This window comes from Pundamilia nyererei, unplaced genomic scaffold, assembly GCF_000239375.1.
Source record: "Pundamilia nyererei isolate P.nyererei 1_Seehausen unplaced genomic scaffold, PunNye1.0 scaffold00018, whole genome shotgun sequence".
Taxonomy (NCBI): Eukaryota; Metazoa; Chordata; class Actinopteri; order Cichliformes; family Cichlidae; genus Pundamilia; species Pundamilia nyererei.
In genome coordinates, this window is record NW_005187419.1 from 1,176,006 (window position 1) to 1,190,701 (window position 14,696).

The 14,696-nt window shown below is 37.2% G+C and overlaps 1 protein-coding gene across 1 annotated transcript in view; it reads left to right on the forward strand.

Moving 5' to 3' along the window:
* Positions 1–12,172, forward strand: part of elfn1a (extracellular leucine-rich repeat and fibronectin type III domain containing 1a) — a 76,365-nt gene extending 64,193 nt beyond the window's left edge. The window contains exon 3 of the mRNA XM_005726027.1: positions 6,296–12,172. Coding sequence (XP_005726084.1) covers positions 6,632–9,004 — 2,373 coding nt within the window. The 5' untranslated portion in view covers positions 6,296–6,631 and the 3' untranslated portion in view covers positions 9,005–12,172. The remainder of the gene's footprint in view (positions 1–6,295) is intronic.
* The last annotated feature ends 2,524 nt before the right edge of the window (positions 12,173–14,696 follow it).

Sequence of the window (14,696 nt, forward strand, 5' to 3'; positions counted from 1 at the left end):
CTCTCACTGCTTCTAAGCAATTCAAAAGCCCAGTAAAATGTAATTGTTCCCTTCCCCAAGAGAAGTAGTTCCATTTTAATTCAATTGATTTTGCACTTGTGATTTCCCGTTGCCACATTTTTCAGTCCCACCAAGATGGTCCCTGCATTTTGAATAACATCAAATAAAAGGCAATCATTGGTATGGATGAGGAGGGCCCTCCGAGACTGGGGCACCTTCACCATGACAAAGACCAAATAGGAAAGAAAAGGCGAAACAAGAACAAGTGGGGCCCACAAACTCTAAAACCAGATAATTTGATAGCATACTTTTGTAGAAACCTGGACAATGAAAAGAAAAATGTTTGTTTAGCATGCAGAGGGAAATTGTTTGGACAGACACAGCGGCAAACAGAAGGGGACTGACAGACAGAGATAGCCAGAGTGGGTGGTGAGGTGTTTGTGGGTTTGCATACAATAAAATGTTTGTGGGGAGAGTGGTGAACTATTTTCAAGAATTGTTTTGTCCATGTGACTTTCAGACGCTTTTGTCAAAGTTTGCCTTGAAGCACTGACTCTTGTGAAAGAGAAGCACTGCTTAGGCTCTATGTTAGAGATGACAACTCTCACACAGTCTAAAGAGTCCAGCTAGAGTGCCATTGCAGCTCCAGCTACTTCAATCCTCTCAACATTTTACCTGTTGCGGCATCTACCTGGATAACTTTACAGACACATTCCTTTTCTTAGATTTAGTTGTTTTATAGGCCACCAAAAATCACAGGCTAGGTCCCCATCTGTCTATATGTACAGCAGCTTTTGTATTGTCATATTTTGTAACCTTTTTCATGAAAAAGGAGCCAACATTTACAGAGTAGAAGTGAGGATGCAGCGAGCAACTGGAACAGAAATTCACAAAGCTGTGTTTGAATCATTCTTCAAAAGCAGGGTTTCAATAGGTTATCCACAGAAGAGGAAAAGAAAAAGAAAAGCTTTCATTACCCAGTGCATAAAGCCTAAATGGAAAAGAGACTGTGGAATGGCTGCCTGTGTCTGATAGGGGAATATACTCAGCTCTGATGCCTTGGGTGTTCTGGCCTGCTGCACTCAGGGCTAGCACTGGACCATACAGATTGCTGCCATTATGGAAAGTGGGTCTGTGGTGGCAAATAAACCTAAGCACTCACAAAGCAACGTACACTGCTGTAGGCCCATTTGGAGATCTGAATATACAGTATGGAGTGATTTGCATGAAACTAAAGCTCAAAAAATTAATTTTAATGTAGCTTACTTTGTTTATCCCTTAACAACTTGACACCTCAGGCTTTGATTTTATTGCCATATGTTTTGGATACATTGGGATACAAATAAGTAAAATATTATGCAATATTTAAATGCAAAATCCATGTTTTATTAACTAAAAGTTGCAGTATTAACTATCAGTATAAGGCCATGGTTGTGTTTACCCTTACAAGGGGAACAAGCATGGCTCTAATTTGTGCACTGGTTTCAGTGGTGAGGCAGTGACTCATTTGGAGGCTCGTCTAATTGAGTCATGGCGGATAAACAAAACACAAGTAATGCATTCTAAAGGAAATTTAAAGCTAAACTTCAATTTAGAGTCTAAAACAATCTAACACCAATGCCATGCTGTGAGCCAGTTAAGGTCAAGCTTGGTCTAATTCTCAGGGTATCAAATATCACAATTTTTGACAAAGCCATTGGCATCTCTGAGATATATACAACATGCCCTTCGGCGCTGGTTTCTTGACACCCTGGGCAGAGAAAGCAAAGATCCAAAAAGTCCCCATGAGGTGGCAGGTATGATAACGTTGGCATAAAATCACACAGATGTCAACTAGGTGACAGAAGCTTATGCCCTGTGTGGGAGGGCTTGTTTTTCTGACTTGTTTTTCTTTCTTTTTCTTTCTTTCTTTCTTTCTTTCTTTCTTTCTTTCTTTCTTTCTTTCTTTCTTTCTTTCTTTCTTTCTTTCTTTCTTTCTTTCTTTTTAATATACACTTTCTTTTTTACCCACTCTTTGGTTAGGTTGATGGATGAAAAAACTTGGCCATTTTTAGGAAAAGGCCATGAAGTAGAAGAAAATTACCAATGGCTGCACTGTTAACCAAGCATGCTAGAAAATCCTACCAAATAATACCCAGTGAATTCACCTAGCAGTCCTGACCAAGAGTCTGTATGTCACAAGTTGGTTCCTAGATCAGATGAGCTCCATGTCTGCCATAGTGGATCGAGAAATAAAAATACAGCCTTTCCTTAGAAAATCACCAGATATTCTGCAGAGCTGTATTTTTCATATTCATTTCATGGAACATTTGATTTGGAACCTCTTTCCTCCCAGGGGTTTTCAGAGTGTTCTTTTCTTCAATGCTCCTCTGCCACTGCTCTTTTGTCATCATGAAGGTAGTTTTGTAATGGCAGCCTTTGGCATTCTGTTCCAGTGTCCTCCACCACAGCATTTATTTCTGCTCTTTATCTGCACTTGAATAGCTGAGTAGTGCTTTTACTTGATTATCTTAGCCTCATTGCAGATAATTGCTTAGTACTGTGTGAACCAAGGAGAACTGTAATTGAAAACTGTTTCTCTGCACCTAAATTGCCCTTCATTTGTGTTGCAAAACGATGTCTTTTGTTGCATTTTTGAATAAAATTTGGGCCATTTGCTTTTAAGTGATTATAAGGACAGATTTGCAGACATAACTTGAAAGATCAATAAATAGAACTCAATTGTGAAACAGCATAAAATCCTCAAACTGCCTGACACTAAACAAAATATTATGAGAGGTAATTCTAAGCCCTGTTTCCATATATACAGTAAACATCTTGCTGTGCTCTGCATCTACACATTTGGTCGAGCGATAATGTCGTGGAAATGCTGAACTGACAATGAAAACATACTAGCTTTGTACCTGGCGATTTTATCAACTATAAAAGGAAAAACAGGCTAATGTGTATATTTAAAATTACATATAATCTCATCCTCTAGGCCACAGATATCAAAGCCATGTTATTGTCTGGGCAACATGCTGCCCACTTTGATCGTAAGTCGGCCACTGTAAAGTTTAACCACACTTTTATTTCCTTGGATATATTAATATAACATAAAATAAAATAAAAATAAAAATAAACACAGTTCCAACATTATGTTCCAGTTTTTTAATACATTTGCTAAATTACATTTATAAAATCAGTTCTGGTAGCTCATTGGGCAAATGGGTTGTAATTATAACGCAGGAACTTTTTGTTAATTCACAGAAAACTGTTTTTTGGGACCTGTTTTGAAAAAAAAATCTATATTAGATAGTGAAAAAAACAACATTTGCTTCTTTCATTTAATTGTTTATGAATTACTTAATTACTTTGGTGTAATATGAATGCTCATGGAGGAGGCCTGTAGAAAATGTATGCCCCCATTCACATTTTCCAAACTTGTCCAGTGGCCGGATTGGAATCCATGCCAAGCTGATTCTAGTCCCCAGGCCTTATGTTTGACACCTCCATTCTAGACCAACTTAAATCAGTTTTAAATATACAAAGCCCTGGGTAACAGTACTAATGTCCAATGTCAGTTTATCAGTATGCTGTGTATTTTCAATTTTTGAAATAATTCAGAGCTGGAACACATGAAAACATGCAGAAAAATCATTCTGTAATATATGAGCTTCAATTGTGGAATTTCAACCATGAGCACTGTACAGTACTACACTCATCAGAACAAGAAGGTTTTGGCCAGGTCTGATTACATCTGTGTGTTCTCCTGGTAGTCCAGCTTCCACCCACAGACATCCATGTTAGGTTAATAGGTGATTCTAACTTGGCTATAGCTGTGGATGTGAGAGTGTGTGCTTGTCTTGTCTTCCTGTGATGGACAGGCAACCTGTCCAGAGTGTGCCTTTCCACTCACTCAAAGTCAGCTGGGATAGGCCGCAGCCCCTGTACAATTCTAAGTTTGATAAGCGTAAAGAAAATGGATGGATGAATGACGTTTCTTAACCTTAACCAGACCCAAGACAACACATCTTTCTCTATCACCATGTTACATAACCCTACCACACAGTCCTCAGGAAAAATGAATCTCCATCACCCACTCCAACTTACTTACATACTTGCATACAGTAAAATCACAGCTTTCCCTTCCCTTGAAAGACTAAACAAAAAAAATATACTAAACATAATTTGGCAACACTTACATTCACACAAATTAATTCACAAAGCAAATTAGCAGCAAGTAAAAGTCATTACAGGCAGACAGTTATTCAATTGAGACATGAGGATGTACGCTAACTGAATGGTAAGCCATCATTTACACTCCTGCCATTATTATGACCTAAAGTATTTGCCTCACAACACATGGTTATTGATGCTCATCCTATTAAAAGACAAAAAGGCAACAGATTAGGGATTACTATTTAGTGTAGACAGGAGCACCATCGGGGAGGGCAGGAGGAGCACAGGCCACCCGGCCGGACATTTCCAAAACTGGAAATTATGTTTTTTGGTGTGCCACCCAAGACTTTTAGTCGCCCTCATCTTTTTTAAAGAAAAAAATTCTGGAGGCACCCCTGAGTGTAGAGTGTATGATAAGCAAAACTACAAATAGTGTGACTGTAATGTGATAAACCTACACAAAGGTCAAATTACAGCATGAATGGTCTTTAAATCCACAGTGGTCTGTGTGGTTTCAAGTTGAAGTATATTCTTTCTGCCATAAACTGTCACATCTACTTGAGTGTGGTGTGTAGAGCCATGTCCTCTAACACACAAAAGCACATTCTCACTCCAGGTGACCCCTAATTCCCCACAATAAGCCCACTTGAGAAGATTTTTGTAGTTTATATTTTGGTTGTAGTATCTGCATAATTAAAGTCCAGTTAGTTTTCTCACAATATAATTCGTGTTAACTACGCTATACAATAAAATGATATTGAAGTTCGGCGTAAATAATTAGAAAGGCTAGTAACTACATAATTAACTGTGTTCAAATTAATATAGAAATTGCCCATTATAGGTTCGACTGATTAAAATGCATAAACAGTTGGCTTTAATAAGTAGACAGATGAAATCCTTTCTCTCACATTAGAACAGTTAATAAATTTGGTTTCCACAAAAACATCATTTAGACAGCAATTAGGTACAAATATGGCCACACTGCAAGTTAAAATTGATCCAGGAAATTGTTTTAATGACATGCTATTATAGGTGATTGAGGTTTTCCCCACCACTGTATACCTGCGCGGCAGACATTTTTTTTATTTCTTTGTTAGCAGTAGGAAATCGACCCTTGAGCAATTAAACACTGTAATGGAGTCTGTAATACTGAGTTGTGATGTAACAGAATATGACTGTGCTCTGGAATGGAACTGAATGTATTACTACAATTTGTTGCAAAGCTATGAAATTTTCAAAGAGAAAATAATACACTCAGTATTTAATTATTTTTATTATTTTATCATTGAAAAGTTGTGTATATAAGCTATAAAACCCTCTTGGTATGTTTACCATATGTCGGGGTTTTGGAGGAACAGCACTACTATGTTATCTAACAACTAGATATTTGTGTACAATGACAAAATAGGATCAAGTGCTTTTTTTTAAACTTTACTTTTTAACTTTATTAAAAAAAAAATATGACTCAAAATGTTCAGTAAAATCTCAGAAATCTAAGAGCAGAATAAAGTTATCTTAACCCAAATTCTGGAATAAGATATGTTACCATAAAGTCTTCAACAGTGAAATAGTATCAACTGTACAAAGAGTAAAAACAGCGATCAAAAGAGATATTACACAGAAAAATGATGAGTCTGTATAAAAACAAAAAACTTGCAGAATTAAAAGTGAGAGTTGCTGCTCACTTTCCCGTTCCCTCACGCAAAAGATTTTAATTGAATTTTAACACTATGGTAATCACACCTGCTACATGATTTCCCTCTTTCCTCCAAAATAATCCAGCGCTCAGAAAGGTTTTAATTTATTCATGAAGGTTTTCAGAGAGAAAAACTAAATACATGATGCAAATTGTCATTTTGCATGGTGCTGTATAATTGATTTAATGCAGCTTCTTAACATTGGCCTCCCTCAGTTGCATCTGACAGGCCTCAGGTTAATGGTGTGAAAACAGGGACACTGTTTCCCCCAACCTGTCAAATGGTAATTGGTCAACAGTCTTCTTTAATAGCAGGCTGCCATAGGCAACAGCAAACACTTCTTAAATGGTGTACAAAATAATTGGTGAGGAATAAACAAGGAGGGCTTGAGTAAGTGTACTTAATGTCAACTGTGTGTCCCTTTCTGTATTTTACAGGTTATTCATCCATGCACACCAGAGAGGCTAAGGATGCAGGAAACTGGCAGAAACAACAAGATGAGACCATTTAATGATGGTACCCACTAAGGAAAAAAGCACAAGCCAAGTTGAGGTGCTGGATGCTCTTTTAAGTGTTGCCACAAGTTCACTGCAGGCAAGCCTCAATCTGAAAGCAGATTTTTCTAATTGATACATGGCGATACCATCCAGCATCACACATCTATCAATGAAGAGGAGGCAAATAAAAGGATTGTCTCTGGCCCTGAGATTAGCTGAACAGCTGTACTGAAACGGCAGCGGTATCACACCCCTTTGATTCTTTTGGCCCTGCACATGACTCTCAAAGAAGCACCAATGGCCTGCAGCTTAGGCATGGTGATGAGTGCCTTGTTTTGGTCTGTAGCCATTGTATATTTGACTCATATTGGCAGAGTCAGTGGAGACTGCTGGTTAATTGAGGGTGAAAAGGGCTTTGTATGGCTCGCAATTTGTAGTCAAAACCAGCCACCTTATGAGGCCATCCCACAGCATATCAACAGCACCATTGTGGACCTTCGTCTGAATGAAAACAAAATCAAAAGTATCCACTATTCTGCCCTTAGCCGCTTTGCCAACTTGACCTACCTGAACCTGACCAAGAATGAAATCTCCTACATAGAAGACGGGGCCTTTTCTGCTCAGTTTAACTTGCAAGTCCTTCAAATGGGCTTCAACAAGTTGCGGAACTTGACAGAGGGGATCCTCAGGGGTTTAGGAAAGCTGCAGTACCTCTACCTCCAGGCAAACCTGATTGAGACTGTGACACCTAATGCCTTTTGGGAATGCCCCAACTTAGAGAATATTGACCTCTCCATGAACCGAATCCAGCAGTTAGATGGGTCTACGTTTGCCAGTTTAACTAAACTCACCACCTGTGAGTTGTACACAAACCCCTTCAACTGCTCATGTGAATTACTTGGTTTTGTCAAATGGCTCTCAGTTTTCCCAAACAGAACAAATGAACGAATGGTTTGCGACTCCCCACCCGGGGTCTCCGGTTATAGCTTACTGAGCCAGATTCCTAACAATCCAAACTATCGAAATGCACTGTACATGCTTACCAAAGTGTGCACTGATGAATATGTAACACCATTTATAACTGTGCCCATTGAGTCAACAACACTACCACCAGACTCAACGCTTTGTGGAGTGGAAGACTGTCCATCAGGCACAGAACCAGAAGACACTACCATCAGTACACCTGAAAATGATGTTCAGGGAACTCCTCTGATGGAAGTGAAGCAAGTAACACACACAGGTGCTATCATCACAGTTCAGATTCCTCATCCCTATAAGAAGATGTACATCTTGGTTCTTTATAACAACAGTTTTTTCACAGACATTCAAAACCTAAAAGATATAAAAGAGGACATTGAATTAAAAAACCTTAAACCCCACACCAACTACACATATTGTGTTGCTTCAATACGCAATTCTCTTAGACACAACCACACATGTCTGACAGTCTCTACTGGCCATCGAAATGGAAAGGACGTAAATGTGAAAGAACCGACTGCTACTCACTACATTATGACAATTTTGGGCTGCCTATTCAGCATGGTTATATTTCTTGGAGTTGTGTACTATTGCTTGCGAAGAAAGCGCCAACAAGATGAAAAGCACAAAAAATCAGGAAGTTTAAAGAAAAACATAATGGAACTTAAATATGGACAAGAACTTGAGGGTGGGACTATATCTCGAATGTCGCAGAAGCAGTTGTTGGCAGGAGAGAGCATGGCACGTATGCCATACTTACCATCTGCAAGTGAAATGGAGCAGTACAAATTTCAAGAGATAAGTGATACTCCTAAGATGATGAAAGGAAATTACATGGAGGTGCGAAGTGTGGATCACCATGACCGCCGGGAGTGTGATATGGGAATGGCTGGGAATAGTCAGGGATCAGTGGCAGAAATTTCCACAATTGCAAAAGAGGTGGATAAAGTCAATCAGATAATAAACAACTGCATAGATGCGTTAAAGTCAGAATCCACCTCTTTTCAAGGAGTGAAATCTGGAGCAGTATCCACTGCAGAGCCCCAGCTTGTACTAATATCAGAACACCCACAGAATAAATCTGGCCTTCTGTCTCCAGTGTATAAGGATAGCTACCACCACTCTCTGCAGAGACATCGGTCTTCTGATGTCTCTCCAAAGAGGCCCAGTACAGCCACGGGAGGGCCCATGAGAAGCCCCAGGCCTTATCGTTCTGAATCCAAGTATATAGAGAAAACTTCTCCAACAGGAGAGACCATCCTCACTGTAACACCTGCTGCTGCCATCCTGAGGGCCGAGGCAGAAAAGATCCGTCAGTACAGTGCCCACCGACACTCCTATCCCGATGCTCAGATAGAGGAGCTCGAAGGACCTGACAGCCACAAGTCCTCCATGTTGGAGCCTCTTACTCACTCCCGCTCCAGAGACTTAACATATTCACAGATGTCCTCTCAGTACCACAATCTAAGCTATTCCTCCAGTCCTGAATACTACTGCAAACCTTCACATAGCATCTGGGAGCGTTTCAAACTCCACCGAAAACGGCATAAAGATGAGGAGTACATGGCTGCAGGGCATGCACTGCGTAAGAAAGTCCAGTTTGCAAAGGATGAGGACCTCCATGATATTTTAGACTACTGGAAAGGCGTATCATCCCAACAAAAATCGTAACCTATCTAGTGTTTGTTTTTTTTAGTGGACTACGCATTGCAGAAATGACACAACCACCTCATCTGACAACTGAATCAGTGGATACTTCCATAATAGAATTAACTTCTCACTCACACGTACCACATTCTCTTTCGACTGTGAAGAAAATGGGGTTAAGATTCTTTCAATTTGTCTTATTATGTAAAGCATTCATGGGAAAAATTATATTGCAAATAAATAATATATATGTTAAAATGGATAATAGGTTTTTTGGGTATCGCATGGCCAAGTCCTGTGGACAGTGGATTTGCTGTTGTGTAATATGAAACTATTATAAGAAGATATGTCTACTGAAACCTCAGTATTTTTTGAAGAACTGTTCAGACCCTCAATTTGAACTTTTTTTTCTTCCCTCCTTGCATATATTTAATTCAAAACTATGTACAGATTTGACTTTCTATATTTGCAGTGTTTTCTGTGTAAATGGAAAAGTGTTAGTGGATGAATCAGGTTTAACAAATGGAGCGCTGATCATTCAGATGATCTTGTCTATAAAAAACCGCAAGCCCCACTTTAAACCCATGAGATCATTTATCATTTTATCATTATCAATGCCTGATTTCTGTTTTTGTTTTTTTGTTTTGTTTTGTTTTGTTTCTATGAAGGCTTTTACATCTTTTACATGATTCAAATGGATTAAGTACCCTGAATCACTTAGTATCTTGAAAGACTTCAAAAGTGCAGTATATGTCATACTTTAGTGATGTTCTCTTAGTTTCACGAACCACCATTTGTAACTTTAGTACCAAAGTTAAAAAAAAAAAAAAAAAGGCTGAAATGTTTACAATATTTCTTCACGGCCTGGGGATCATAACATGCAGTGGGTCCATGAAGATTTTGCTTTTTCTGTCTTATCAGTTACTTCTTCAAAAGAGAAACATTGGGAAATCACAATATCTACACACAGGATGTGGTGTCCAAGCCTACTATTAATCACTAAAATTTCAAAGGGAAGACGGCTATACTTTGTCACCTGTCATTTAGGTACATGGACAGATGTTGTGCCCTGCACGAGAGCCCGATGGATGAATGTAACAGATATGTATTTTGATCTGTCTATGGCAGCTTTTTATGTATATTTTCAAGGAAATATTTATTTAATGTTATAAACTACGGTGTTTTTGTTTTTCCTTTGCTTCAATATTTCTTCCAGTGTATTATATTGCATAATGTCTGATCCAATAAATGGAGGAAAGTAGTTGGTTTTTCAGATGGGCCGTGTTGCTTGCTGAGAGGTTTCATTTTATTTTTCATCTGCTAGGCTATTAAATCTTTTTGTATATTATGAAAGCTTCATACCAGGCAAATATCAACAGCTAGAGTGAAATTTGAGAATGTGAAACTGAATCCTCTGACTTACTGGCTGTGAATTTGTATATTTTGAGGTTTTTTTTAAATACATATAATACTTAACACTTTTTTCTTTCTAAGTTGTTTATATAAATCATTCCAAACAGGCTCATGATGATTTATCACATATTTATCAATAATTAGTTGCTTCTCTCTTGCTCATTTTGAAGAAGGGCAATGATGTAATGTATATTCAATGTAGGATTTGGGTTTATTAAAGAATTTGTGGTAACATTTTACATCATTTACTCTATAGTCATGATTTCAAAGTGTTCTCATCGCTGTCAATTTAAGGAAACAAGGAAAACTGCTTATCCAAGTAGAGGTAGTTTTATTTTCAATTATCTCTTTGCATGTGTTCACTCGTCCAGTGGATTTTTTTTCTTGCAAAATGCAAATTAATGTACATTTTCCATCCGTCCAAGTTTTATATGAAAATTAAAAGTCAGTTAATCGGAATAAAAACAGTTGATGGACAGTCTAGTACTGAAGATGCAGAAGAAGAAAATGAGATCAAGTACCTGAAAGAGTCATTAGTCAAACTTCAAATGAAAAAAAGCAATGTGGAAGTAATTTCCATTTATGTAAATATAACATCTTGATTTGCTTTTTGCATTATTTTGAGAGACATAAAGTCTCCTCATTGCTTCACACAGATCAGATCTGTTCACTTGATACATATGTGACACTAAGCCTGTCTCCACCGCACTTGGTGCACTTTTTGTTTTCACTGATTTACAAATCCATCCTCCTTAGCCAAGCGCAAAAGCCTTTACACTTAACAGATCAAATTACAACCAGTTGGTTATCTTTTTCTGGGTACGAATCCAACCCTATTGCAACAATCCGAGTTAGATAAAAGAGGCTGTAGTCCTCAGATGGCTGATGACGCATCACCTAAAATATAGTCAGAATTTTCCTCTGTGGGAGCAGGAAACACATTTCTTGTCAGGTGTCTCCTTGCTGCTTTTTCTAAAAAAACACCACATGCATTTCTTAGTAGCGTACAAATGCAAGCACTTCAAATGCAAATGAATATTAAACAGTAGATGATCAATGAATTAAAACATGAAAGAATGGCAGACATATGCTGTTATGTATGAATTTTGTATTAAGGCGAGAATTGAGAGTCTACAATCTGACAATAGAGCTAACCCGAGGAAAGACAATTGTCTGGTGAAAAATGTTTTCATCAGCTCTTTCTTTTCATCCAACACTGAGTGTGTAAGTGTAACTGCAGGCATTTATTACCCTATTTATATTTTTTCTGTCATAATTCTGTGTCCATTCCATCTAAGTGTGTCATGAAGCTGTTTTTATTCATTAATGTGAAATGAAGCATTCATGAGCCTGATGTGAATGTCTTATATAAGCACCTTGTAAAGTGTTAACTGGGTTGTCTGACTTAATACTTCAACCGCCTTAAGATTTTGGGATACTGTATGTGTACAAGAGTAAACTTCCTTTTGTTTCATTTCCAATGTTGATACTGTCGTTAAGTCTCCATTTGTTATTTTTTATAAAAAGCATTTCAGTATCTCATGAGAGCTGTCAGGTTTCTTGTTCATTTAGCTATTTAGCAACCTGTTTTTATACTGCATATTGTAGCACTTCTGTGTCTAATAAGAGTTTTAAGTGTTGAGAAAACCTTTAGAAAGATCAACAGTTGTTGTCCAAGTGCATCAAAACAAACAAGAGCACAAAATGTGTTTTTTTTATTTTATTTCTTAATACTATGTTATCTGCTTTCAGACAAAGTACTGTGAAATAAAGTTAAGGGTGCACATGCAGTGTACACTCAGCATCTTTATTATATGCTGTCATATCAGAATTGCTCCATGTAAGTATTGTACTATAAATGAATGCAACTGGCTTATATAAGTAACCTAAGGGGTAACTGTTTGAAATTGGGTATAACTTCCCATTTAACTTGTGCTATAAGAAATGGTTACCCAAGATTTTATGCCATGATGACTAACTCTGTATACGTAAACTGCCTGATGCAGGTTATACTCATGATAATAGATCAGCTTGACCTACTGAACAATCGAGTCAAACGGCATTACCATCTCTTGGATATCCCGTGGACCTCAGTGTGCAGGTTGCCTCCCTGAATTTGGCTGCAGTAAATGCATACCTTTTTGCCTGGAATATATATTTGAATTCCCCATCCCCCTAGTGCAGGGGTCGGCAACCTGCGGCTCTTTAGTCCTTATAGTGCAGCTCCGCGTGGTTTGGGAAAATAAATTAGAAGTATTTAGCTGAAGTGTATTTTATTTACGTTAGTTCTTTTTTAACTTGTAGTTCTAAATAGGAAGATTATTGTGATATTGAAATATAAAAATAAAATTATATTTTATTATTTTTTCATCACTCAAAATAAGCGTCACACTCGCGGAAGCTGATATACCCGCAGAAACGCCATGCATTTATCGAGACTTTCAACCCCAGGTAGGCCAATTATGGATCTTCGGATCCACATTATGTCAGCAGCTATTCTCCACCGTGAACTATGTTAAAAACAAACACCGCTCACCCCTCACAGATGACAGCTTACAGTCCTGCGTGAAGATGAAAGTGACTTCGTACAGCCCTGATTTGCAGACGCTGTGCGCAGAGGTTCAGAAGCAGAAGTCCCATTGTAAACCGACGAGTTTTGCATGAACATTCTTTTCAGCATCTCTTTATTGACCACTTTTCACACAATACTAATAATAATAATAATAATAATAATGACTATGAATAACAAGAATACCTTTTACTTTAGGCAGATTTCAGAGCATTCAAGGTTACCTTACACATTCAAAAAAATTATTATTCACCCTCAAATAAACATGAAGACATCATTTTTGAATAAAATGCAACTGAACTATATGAAAACAAAGGTTTATTTATTCAAATAATCATACAACATCATTAATCAATGAAAATGTGCTTGAGTGTATACCAATGAGGTAAATTTATATGGAAAATTTACATGTTATTAAATTGGTTAAAGTCAGCATTTGGGCATGTTTTCTTCTGTTTGAGTAGACAAAAGAAGAGGATTTATGACAGGTGAAAGATTACTACTTATCATATTACTTACTTATCACAGCATCATGTAAAAACAAAAAACTTCTTTAAACATTCCTTTTCTGGACAATATTACATGGTTCAGGCAGGTTTGGAAAAATACTTCATTAACCAAAAAATATCTGTCCAGCATAAAGCAACAAACCCTCTTTTTACCTGTTTACCACTTTCCCTGCCAGAACTATTGTTTTTTTAATCATTATTTTTTATTATATTTTTGTTCCATAAATATATGTAAATTTAAATAAAAAAAGAAATAGATATATTTAACACTACCAAATGATGTGGAAACACTAATTGCTACAATATTTAATTATTAATATGATTAATTCAACAATTAATTTTTTGTTACTTAACAGTATGACCTTCTTCAAGCCAGCATATTTTTCCTGTGGATATTACAGTGTAAATTTTTAAGAATATAAACAGATTTTTTTGTCACTCTATTCATACTCATGTTGTGGCACATTGTGGCATCACATATGTTATAATGGGCATTTGGTGCACTAAAATGCATTAAAATCCTGTAAACTTGCAGTTCCTGATGGCAAAACATCACATTTGCTAAAAATCACATAATCTCCTTTCATCTTGGTTATGCTTGTCTAACTAATTTTGTCTGTATATTTCTTTATCCAGCAGATATGTTTCTATGCTCACCTAGTCACACATTGTAATGTGATTAAGGTAATGAGGACACTAAGTACTGAGTGATGGATTCTATTTTCTAAACCCATGTTGCTGGTTATGTTTACAGAATGTCATCTTTCCAGGCCATTTTAAACCCATCACACAGGGACAAAAGGAGAACCAAAAAACATTTTGTTTCAATAGACCAAAACATAATTTAGCCACTGTTGCAAAAACTCAGCCAGTGCCGTGACGGCACAGTTTTCACTGTGAGAGACTGCAAAAGGCTTTCAAAACTTTACTTTCTCTTTCACAAAAAACAAAGCCTCACAAGTCAGAATCGTCATATTTAATTTTTTAAATTTTGCTCATCCTATTTGTGCTTCCTGGAAAGCCAGTATAAGAATTAAAGGGAACAAGTTATGCTAATTTCCAACCCTGTGTTTGTTTTGTTACGCTCAAGCAAATTAGGTTTGCATGATTTACAATTAAAAATAATGATTATATATTATATGCTGATCAAAGAGAAGCCCTTCAGTTCATCCTTTGTCTAAAGAAGTCACTTTGGTGCCATCACTTATTAGGTCTAGAGACCAGT